Raw genomic sequence first — 11,181 nt, 5'->3', positions numbered from 1 at the left:
AGAGATGGCAGGAGTGGAAGGAAATAGGTTGGACCTCATAGTTAGGGTTAGAAAGCACTTAGAAACATGGGACAAAGAACTACATGTACAGAACTGTAAGAAAATTATAATAGATCTTCATTAACCTTTTTTTTTTACATTTTTATTTAAGTACTGAATGTATCCGTTGCTGCAGTTTTCAGATATCCTTCTTAACCATTTATCTGCTGTGCATACATTATTAGTGTTTCTCAATTCCAGTCCTCAAGGTGCCCCAACAGGTCATGTTTTCAGGGTTTCCCTCAGATGAAACAGCTGTGGTAATTACTAAGGCAGTGAAACTGATCAAATCACCTGAAAACATGACCTGTTGGGGCGCTTTGGGAAAGAAGGTAGGCTAGGTCTGCTCCACCTCCTTCCCCAGTGCACGCCCATAACCCCCGGCATGCAGCCAATCCTGTGGCTGTAAAGGGGTTGTGTGGGTGGGAATTTTCAGAGGGCACGAGTTGAGACAGCACGCGGTTAGGCTATAGTGCTTGACAGGTTCGTCTCATGGAGTAAACACACTGTGGGATACAGGATCCTGAGGAAATATACACATGGTTAGGTTTGGGGAAGGTGCTGGATAGGGGACGACGTCCCCATTTTGGTGAGAAGCTGGCCCCCTCTATGTATCACACAGGAAGTATCCTGGGCCCCCATGTTACATGGTCTCAGGTATTCGTCGGACTACCCAAGCCCTAACCTGTAACCCCCCCAAGGAGACACAGAGCCCCAGCAATTGGTAAGTCATTGCTGTGGTGACCAGAAGAATCGTGACATTTGCTAGAAAGAAAGTAGCTGCTCAACCATCCGGACCTCTCTGAGTTGGAATAACATGCTCTGGCCGAAGTGTCTCCACCCTCTGACGGTAATCCATGCAGCCATGTAAAGCTGGTGTTCTATCAGAATACCGCTACCCATCAGAAAGTGCAAAGGAAGTGGCGTTCCGTCGCGTCCATCTTGGTACACCCCGCACTCGTCCGCAGTAAGGCTACAGCCAGGAGGCGGCAAGCGGACATCTTTTTACAGCCACCAAAGTCCTGCATTTCACACTTATTTTTACCAGTAAACCAAGCTTATAAAGTGAAATACATTATTTTGAAATCCGTCAGACTGTTTTGATGATGAATGTTAAAAGCAGCAGTGTTCTGTAAGATTAGCAAACCTGTGAGATCAGCAAGCTTTGCACCTGCTTTTGAAATTCAACATCAAAACAGTTTCACAGATTTCTAAATAGTGTATTTCACTATACAGTATGAGCGCAGTTTACTGGTAAAAATAAGTGTGAAATGCAAGACTTGGGTGGGTGTAAAAAGATGTCCGCCTTCTAAATGTAGCCTTACTGCAGACGAGTGCGGGGTGTAGCAAGATGGCCGCAGCCAAATGCTACTTCCGTAGCATTTTTTGATGGGTAGCGGCATTCTGATAGAACACCGGCAACCAGGTTTTATCCCTGAATGCAACTTGTTATTGTCTATACAGGTTTCGCTACAGAGCTATGAGTAAGGCTCTGTAGTCGAAACACGTTAGCCTGTTTACTATATGCTGCAACTTACCATGTAGACAAGAAAGATTTGGATCCACCTGATTGCTGGCTTTACTTTGCTGCATGGATTTTGCTAGGAAGATGCCGTTTTTTAAATTTATGCAGAGCAGATAAATGGTTAACCACTTCCATACCAGGCACTTACGCAGCTTCCTGCCCAAGCCAATTTTCAGCTTTCAGCGCCGTCGCACTTTGAATGACAATTGCGCGGTCATGCTACACTGTACCCAAACAATTTTTTTATAATTTTGTTCCCACAAATAGAGCTTTCTTTTGGTGGTATTTGATCACCTCTGCGATTTTTATTTTTTGCGCGACAACTAAAAAAAGACTGAAAATTTTGAAAAAAAAATAATTTTATTTTTTTCTGTTCATTTTTTCGTAGGGCCTCGGAAACGGCCCTAGGACACTTTTGCTGACTTCGGAAAGACTTCCTACCCGAGATTATGTGTTTTTTTACTATTACCTGGGACTGTTTTTCTGGAAACTATCCAACCTCTCTTTATGAGTCTTCTGGTGTTGAAGTAAATTTCCTTTCTGTGTAAACTGCTTGCCACACTCTGAACAGCGATATGGTTTTTCTCCCGTGTGAATCCGTAGGTGGATAAGCAATGCCGACCTTTGCATAAATTTCTTCCCGCAATCGGTGCAGGAAAAGGGCCGCTCACCACTGTGGCTCTTTTCATGGCTGACCAGCATTGACCTGACGCTGAAAACCTTACCGCACTCTGCGCACTCGAAGAGCTTCCCTTTTTCATGACTCTCCTGATGCTTGACCAGAGCCGACGGGTCCCTGAAACACTTTAGACAATCCAAGCACCAAGAAACCTTTTCGCCAGAATGCGTCATTTGATGGCTGTTCAGATCTTCTGAATTTTGGAATCTTTTTCCACACTGACCACACCAAAAAGGCTTCTGGCCTTGGTGTGCTTTCTGGTGTTTGACCAGCCGGACCTCCTGTGCGAAACGTTTCCCGCACTCTGTACAGGTATAGGGACAATCGTCTGTGTGGGTTTTCTGGTGCATGATAAGATCCACCTTCTGCGCAAATTGTTTCCCGCAGTCGGAGCAGGTGAACGGCTTCTCTCTCTTATGAACCCGGAGATGCATGATGAGTGCGGACCTATGACTGAACCGCTTGCCGCATACAGTGCACGACAGCAGCTTTTCCACCTCAAGGGCTTTCTGATGTTCTGTCAAAGATGACGTATCTGTCAAACGTTTCCCGCGTCTGGAGCACAAATATGGCTCCTCCCTTTGGTGGTTTGCGAGACCCGTTTTGGGAGTGAAGGGTTTTCTGCTTTCTGTTTTTTTATGTTTATGTTTTTTCTGGTGCGCGATCAAACCCGGGTGGCTTCTAAAACATTTTTCGCACTCAGGGCATTCATAGGGCTTTTCACCCGTGTGAATTCGCTTGTGGTTTTCAAGAGTAATTTTCTGCGCAAAACGTTTATCGCAAATCAGACAGGGAAAGGGGCGTTCTCCCGTATGGCTCCTCCAATGGCTAACCAGTAGCGACCTGAAGCCGAAACATTTCCCGCACTTAGTGCACTGAAATGGCTTCTTAGTGGAATGAAGCTTTCGGAGGTGGTCAATTTCTGCCTTCTGAGGTAAACACTTTTCAAGAGTATCAGTAAGAGGTTTCTCAACGCTAGAGACATCTAGGGATTTATTCAACCCAATACGTCCTTGACGGGTATTTGCAGTACTGAGGTTTCCTTCTGGAGAACCACCTGTGATGTCCTCATCTTCCACATCAAAGTCTGAAGACAAAAGGAGATGTCCATCTTCCAGGAAAAAAAAAAAGAAGAAGGAACCCAGTCAGTAAGGCTAAACAAACAAAAAAAAAAAATTAAGTTCAAAGGTTACCGTTTCCTAAGCAGTACAAATCAGATCACGTCCTCCATTTTTTTGCTTTGTCTTCCCGTTTCCTAAGCAGTACCAGTCAGATCATGTACTTTGTTTTATTGCTTCACCTTAACGTTTCCTAAGCAGTACCAGTCAGATCAGAGGTATAACTAGAACCCTCAGGGCCCCGGTGCAAAAAAACATGAAGGGGCCCCCAGCTGAATGTCAGCCGCTTAGCTTCACACTTCCCACGGTGCACACACGGGAGGAGAGAGGCGGAAGGAGAAGAAGCTGATCGGCTCTCTCCTCTCCCATTCACTACCAGTGCAGGCTCTGGGCTGTATGAGAGAGATGCACTCATCTCAGAGCACTGCGGCCAGCAACCCTGCTGGGGCCACCGAGAGTGCGGAGCACCAGGGATGGTCGCAAGTGCAACCTTTGTGACCCTGGTAGTTCCGCTACGGAGTCAGAGCATATCCTACATTTTATTGTTACCGTTTCCTAAGCAGTACCAGTCAGATCATGGCCTCAGTTTTATTGCTTCAGCTTACCATTTCCTAAGCAGTACAAATCAGATAACGTCCTCCATTTTTTTGCTTTGTTTTCCCATTTTTTCTAAGCAGTACCAGTCAGATCATGTCCTTCGTTTTATTGCTTCACCTTAACGTTTCCTAAGAAGTACCAGTCAGATCAGAGGCATAACTAGAACCCTCAGGGCCCCGGTGCAAAAAAACATGAAGGGGCCCCCAGCTGAATGTCAGCTGCTTAGCTTCACACTTCCCACGGTGCACACACAGGAGGAGAGAGGTGGAAGGAGAAGAAGCAGATCGGCTCTCCTCTCCCATTCACTACCAGTGCAGGCTCTGGGCTGTACGAGAGAGATGCACTCAGCTCAGAGCACTGCGGCCAGCAACCCTGCTGGGGCCTCCGAGAGTGCGGAGCACCAGGGATGGTCGCGAGTGCAACCTTTGTGACCCTGGTAGTTCTGCCACGGAGTGAGATCATATCCTACGTTTTATTGTTACTGTTTCCTAAGCAGTACCAGCCAGATCATGTCCTCCATTTTATTGCTTCACCGGTAATTCAGCTAATTACAACCAGTAACAAAGTGGTTGATTTACTAAACCTGGAGAGCACAAAACCTGGTGCAGCTCTGCATAGAAACCAATCAGCTTCCAGGTTTTATTGCTAAAGCTTCACTGAACAAGCTGAAGTTAGAAGCCGATTGGCTACCATGCACAGCTGCAGCAGATTTTGCACAATAACCTCATTCTGTCTAATGACCTGTTCTACTGTTAGGCAGGCCACAGATGTACGATTTTCCTTTCTGGCAACCATGAGTTACAGGAAAGAAAATCACTTGATTACCCCCATCAACGCAGTCAGTGTTGATGGGGGAATCCCTCCAGTGGAGTCATCGTGTTCTCCCAGCACGGGGTACCATCCCTGCTGGGAGAACACAGTGATCATTGCTGCTGGCAATAATCGCATGTAAAAATCTGACGTGCTGGTTGTACACAAGTCGATTGAGGGATCGACGGTACAATCAGCCTGCCCATAGATGGTTTAGCAGGGACCGGCCGAAATTCGAATCGCCTATGGCCGGCCTAACTCTTGACTACAGTTCATTGTTGGCCATCTCACCCTACTGTTGCAGAGGGCAACACCAAAAGTCTTACCAACCCTACTTTGAGGTCACTGCTGTACTGAACGGAATTCGAACCATTCATGGCCATCTTATAGCCTCATGCACCTTGGACGTTATAAAAACACAATTTTTTACTATACTCACAAAAGCTTATGGCTCAAAAACGCTGATAAACACCCAATAGCTGCGTTTTCTTGCGTTTTTAAGCCTTTATCAGAGTTAGAGCATTTTTACAGATGAAAAACTCCTCTCAAAACCCACTAGTTCTGGGTTTTTTCCAGCCAGAAAACGCTGATAACAGCCTATGGGTGCATGGACACATAGGACAACATGCTGGGGAGTTTACTGGCTGCAGAAAAAAACAAACGCCTGCAGCTAAAAACAGCAGCTGTAAAAACGTCCAGCGAGCATAAAGCCTAATACACACGAACAGAATTTGAGCTTTTGATCGGATATTCCAACTGGGTGTACGGAATTTGGTGTACGGAATTTGTTGTCGGAATTTCCGACAACAATTGTTTGAGAGCTGGTTCTCAATTTTTCCGACAACAAAAGTACTTGTCGAAAATTCCGATCGTGTGTATCCAATTACGACGCACAAAATCCATGCATGCTCGGAATCAAGCAGAAGAGCCGCACTGCCTATTGAACTTAATTTTTCTCGGCTCGTCGTATGTCACCGCGTTCTTGACGTTCGGAAATTGTGTGACCGTGTGTATGCAACACAAGTTTGAGCCAACATTCTGTCGGGTAAAAAAAAATCCACGGTTTTGTCGTCGGAATGTCCGATCGTGTGTACGCGGCATAACTCTTGACTACAGTCCATTGGTGACCATCTCACCCTGTTGCAGAGGAGAACACTAAAAGTCAAACCACGTCTACTTTGAGGACCTCACAATATGATAGTGGTGTAAGGATTTCTCTTCTATAGGCAAAAAACTAAATTTGGGTTTGGCAATGTATAGGCAAGAGATTAATAAAGGGCAACCAAATAAACTTTTCTGTAATGTTTATCACTCACCTGAACTCATCTCTAAGGGACTTTCTTCCTCCCAAGATGGATCATCGTCATCCGTCTCAACTTCATCAACGGCTTGGTATTGGTATTTGGCAAAATCCTCAGTTCCACCGACCTGAACCTGGTAAGGGATGGTGTGACCTTCCTGTGTGGAATCCCGGGAATACAGAGGACGGGGACATCTCTCTGGTGGGTTCCCATTACTGGATCCATCTGTAGGAAACACACACTGACTGAATACAAAGCACTGCTTATAGACCTCTTAATAAACAAGGTTCGATAAATGCTTGATTGGACGTAACGCGTAAGGGCGGTCAGATCATTGAGTCAGATGGGGGATCTAGATGGACCCTCCGTACTGCTCTCCCCTTTACAATAAAGTCTCCTCTTACCCGGTGATGTGAGGGGCGGCTGATTCTCCATCATGACGTCCTTGTAGAGATCCTTGTGTCCTTCTATATACTCCCACTCCTCCATGGAGAAATAGACAGTGACATCCTGACACCTTATAGGAACCTGACACACACAATGATACCGTCACCATCCAGACACACCCCTTGTCTGTTACTGGATAATGTCCCAGAATTCCCGGCACCGCTCACCTCTCCTGTCAGCACCTCAATAATCTTCTTGGTGACTTCCAGAATTTTGTTGTTTCTTTGTTGGGTCAGGGAAGAAGGTGGAGGCTCCATGATGGGTTCCTGGTTCCTTCTCAATCTTGACACACAGGGACTGCTGGCGAGTGTCACATAATTAAGCGTCTCCTTCAAAGGTCCATAATGCTACAAAATGACAAGGAAAATACAATGGTAATTATATCTAGGGCTTTTTTTGGCCAGAACATAGCAGAACTGTGTTCCGTCACCTCATTTACTTGTGACAATGCACTTCTCCCGGCAGCTCCACATAGAGTGTGCATTGTGTGGAGAAACAAGCCTCAGTCACAGGAGGTACTAGAGCCAGGCCGGCTGCAGAGAGGTGAAATGTAAGCATGTGGAGGATGGTGAAACTCAGGGGGGAGGAGCAGGATGAAGATGGGGGCAGCAGAGGGGGTCGTGTGCAATGCTGAGGGATTGGGGGAGGGGGGTGGTGGTGGTGCAGAGGTCAGAGCTAAGGAAGGGTGCAAAATGCATGCAGAGGTAAAGCCGTGAAAGAGGGCTGAAACCTGCACTCATGGGCATCCGCTCCATAGAGCAAGGGGGGTTGTTTGCCCCCCCCCCCCTGGAATCGCCAGGGAGAGCCAGGAGCAGGGCCGAACTGGCCCTGGGGCCGATTTAAGCAGTGACTGCAGCGCTTCCCTCCCCTCTAGTTGTCCCTTATTTAGAGTGTCTGTCCCTCTTCTGGAATCAAATCCATTTGTCCCTCATTCCAAAAGATTCCTCTTTTAGACCTGAAATAAATATACCGTCAATATAGTGTAGTGTTTCAGTCAAAGGAAAGGGGTGCTGTGTAATGTAAAGGGGTCCAGTGGTGCAGGGTGCTGTGTAATGTAAAGGGGTCCAGTGATGCAGGGTTCTGTGTAATGTAAAGGGGTCCAGTGGTGCTGTGTAATGTAAAGGGGGCCAGTGATGCAGGGTGCTGTGTAATGTAAAGGGGCCCAGTGATGCAGGGTGCTGTGTAATGTGAAAGGGTCCAGAGCTGTGGGGTGCTGTGTAATGTAAAGGGGTCCAGAGGTGCAGTTGTGGAGAGGGGGTACACATTAGTGACAAAGAGATATTGAAAGATGCAGGGGGCACAGTGGGGTGTTTTTCCATTTTAACATGGGGGGGGGGGCGCTTTTAACCCCCGCTAGCGGTCGAAGAAAGGGTAAAATGCAACTGTGTATCGCCGCTGCCAAAGCGCCCCCCCTCTGAAAAAAATTCAGCGGACGCCCATGCCTGCACTCTGTGCGTAATGCACTCCTGAACTCTGCACTCACAATCTGCGCTCAGAGCACTCCTGAACCCTGCACCATGTGTGTAGAGCAATCCTAAACCCGCAATGTGTGTGTAGCAAACTCCTGAACCCTGCGCTTATTGCACATTCTGAACCTGAAATCTATGTGTAGCACACTCCTGCACTCTGTGCATAGAGCACTCCTAAAACTGCAAACTGTGCGTAATGCACTCCTGAGATCTGCACTCTGTTTGTAAGGCACGCCTTAAACCGCAACGTGTGCGCAGTGCACTCCTGCACCAGAATCCTCCTCAACTCTCTGGTCAGGTCTGTGTTTTATTATTAGAGATAAGAGTGATGTCATCAGTGGTGTTGCTAGGGGGTGGCTATTGGGGCTATAGCCCTGAATCTGGGGCCCATACCCCCGAGTCTCTTACTGCAGGGGTCCCTGCCTAACCACAGGGCCACAAGTGTGGCGGGTGGGCTGCATGCGGGAGGTGGGCATGCGGATGAGAGAAGCGGGGCGAGCACAGATAACATCTCTCTCCGCCTGCCCCACATCACTGCTCTTCCAACCTGCAAAGTGACTGGGTATACGGTGGGAGACAGGCAGCGCTGCGCTGTATTATTGCCCAGCTAGCAGGGAGCGGGCGGCGCCAGGAGCTCCACTGACGCCGCACGTTGCTTTTTGCACAATGCAATTTCCCTGCAGGTCCCGCACCCACAAATGCACTGCATTTTTAGATGCAGAGAACCCCATTTACACAAGCCGGTTACTGGCTCTCACCTCCCAGAATCCTCCTCATCTCTCCGGTCAGCTTTATTAATAGAGATAAGAGTGATGTCATGTGACCTCCCAGAATCCTCCTCACCTCTCCGGTCAGGTCTGTGTTTTATTAATAGAGATAAGAGTGATGTCATGTGACCTCCCAGAATCCTCCTCACCTCTCCGGTCAGGTCTGTGTATTATTAATAGAGATAAGAGTGATGTCATGTGACCTCCCAGAATCCTCCTCACCTCTCCGGTCAGGTCTGTGTTTTATTAATAGAGATAAGAGTGATGTCATGTGACCTCCCAGAATCCTCCTCACCTCTCCGGTCAGGTCTGTGTTTTATTAATAGAGATAAGAGTGATGTCATGTGACCTCCCAGAATCCTCCTCACCTCTCCGGTCAGGTCTGTGTTTTATTAATAGAGATAAGAGTGATGTCATGTGACCTCCCAGAATCCTCCTCACCTCTCCGGTCAGCTCTGTGTTTTATTCATAGAGATAAAGGTGATGTCATGTGACCTCCCAGAATCCTCCTCACCTCTCCGGTCAGGTCTGTGTTTTTATTAATAGAGATAAGAGTGATGTCATGTGACCTCCCAGAATCCTCCTCACCTCTCCGGTCAGCAGGTAAATGATCTCCAGGGTGAGCTGTAATATGCTTTCTGGCACGTGACTCTGGTCCTCGTGCATCCTGGGGGTCGGTTATCACACGGGGGAAGATCCTGAGGTCAGAAAATAGGAAAAATATTACACACACGGAATTATTGTACACAAAAAACAAACAATTGTGATATTAAATCGCCATTGACTAATGCACACCCTCTGAAATCATAAATCAAGCTGTAAGTGATCATAAAAAAAGATGATCGGTGGGTCGGATTGAAGCCAACAGTGTAGGAATTTACACGATTTAGCTGTGAAGATCATGGACCGTCCATCCAAGGCCACCCCAAACACTGCATGCCCTGATCCCGCATTAGTCCCCCCCCCCCCCCCCCCCGTGAGGAACTAGACATGTCTGGAGTAAGGATGAGCTCCGGCGTGTTCACATAAAACACGCGCAGAGCCTGCCAGGAAGTGTGCGCGGCGCTGCGCTAATCACAGCCAGGGCGATTATGTCCTCGGCTGCAGAGATCGGGAAATGTCTCCCTGGCTATGATTAGCGCAGCGCGGTGCCAACTTCCTGGCGGGCTCTGCACGTGTACTGTGCGAACACGCCGGAGCTCATCCTTAGTCTGGATGATAAACCCACCTATACAATTACAATGGTATTTGCATGTAGCGTCTCCTGGTCCAATTAGCCGCGCTTCCTTCTCATCAGACTTCTCGATACTCCATGTTACGCCGGATGCAGAGTCGGGTCAAGGATGCCTGGCTGTACCTATAAACAGAACTGGAAAGAAGAAAATGAAACAGAGGATTAGATAGAAGGAACTGTCTGTTGCTTACATCAGTGGCTGGCTTGGCTCCTTTACCGTGACCTCTTACCCGGAACTTCCTTTGCAGGCACTTCCTGTCTGTGTTCCGTCAGATTAGGCGACCCGTCAGAAATGGTAACGGAAGTGCCGTTCCGGCGCCGCCATCTTGCTACACCCCGCACTCTCATAGTAACGATACACCGAGAAGGGGGAAAGCAGACATCTTGTTACACCCACCCAGAGTTTTAGATTTCACATTTATTTTCAACAAAAAACGGGGCTTATGTGCTTAAATACAGTGTTTGGAAATCCGACGGACTGTTTAGATGTTACATTTTAAAAGCAGCAGCAAACCTGCTGACCTTACATGGTTGCTAATGCGGCAGAACACCTCTGATTTAACCACTTCCTTACTGGGCACTTAAACCCCTTCCTGACCAGAGGACTTTTTGCGATTCGGCACTGCGTCGCTTTAACTGACAATTGCGCGGTCGTGCGACGTGGCTCCCAAACAAAATTAACGTCCTTTTTTCCCCACAAATAGAGCTTTCTTTTGGTGGTATTTGATCACCTCTGCGGTTTTTATTTTTTGCGCTATAAACAAAAATAGAGCGACAATTTTGAAAAAAAAAAAACATTTTTTTACTTGTTGCTATAATAAATAGCTCAATTTTTTTTTTACGTTTTTTTTTTATCCTCAGTCTAGGCCGATACGTATTCTACATATTTTTAGTAAAAAAAAAAAAAAAAAATCGCAATAAGCGACTGGTTTGCGCAAAAGTTATAGCGCCTACAAAATAAGGGACAGAATTATTATTTTTTTTTTTTTTACTAGAAATGGCGGCGATCTGCGATTTTTATTGGGACTGCGACGTTATGGCGGACACATCGGACACTTTTGACACATTTTTGGCGCCATTCACATTTATACTGCGATCAGTGCTATAAATATGCACTAATTACTGTATAAATGTGACTGGCAGGGAAGGGGTTAACACTAGGGGGTGAGGAAGGGGTTACATGTGTAGCCTAATT

General features: G+C 47.0%; 1 protein-coding gene across 1 annotated transcript; it reads right to left on the bottom strand.

Annotated features, from left to right (window-relative positions):
• Positions 1 to 1,937: 1,937 nt before the first annotated feature.
• Positions 1,938 to 6,456, bottom strand: LOC120909390 (zinc finger protein 501-like). Its single transcript, XM_040321152.1, has 2 exons — positions 6,085 to 6,456; positions 1,938 to 3,354 (listed from the first exon to the last, which is right to left on the bottom strand). Exons 1-2 carry the CDS (start codon positions 6,092 to 6,094, stop codon positions 2,030 to 2,032), a joined length of 1,335 nt encoding a protein of 444 aa, XP_040177086.1. The 5' UTR covers positions 6,095 to 6,456; the 3' UTR covers positions 1,938 to 2,029.
• Positions 6,457 to 11,181: the final 4,725 nt, after the last annotated feature.

Source organism: Rana temporaria, chromosome 8 (genome assembly GCF_905171775.1).
Source record: "Rana temporaria chromosome 8, aRanTem1.1, whole genome shotgun sequence".
NCBI lineage: Eukaryota > Metazoa > Chordata > Amphibia > Anura > Ranidae > Rana > Rana temporaria.
The sequence above is the reverse complement of the archived record's forward strand: the minus strand, read 5'-3'. Positions and strand labels throughout refer to the sequence as shown.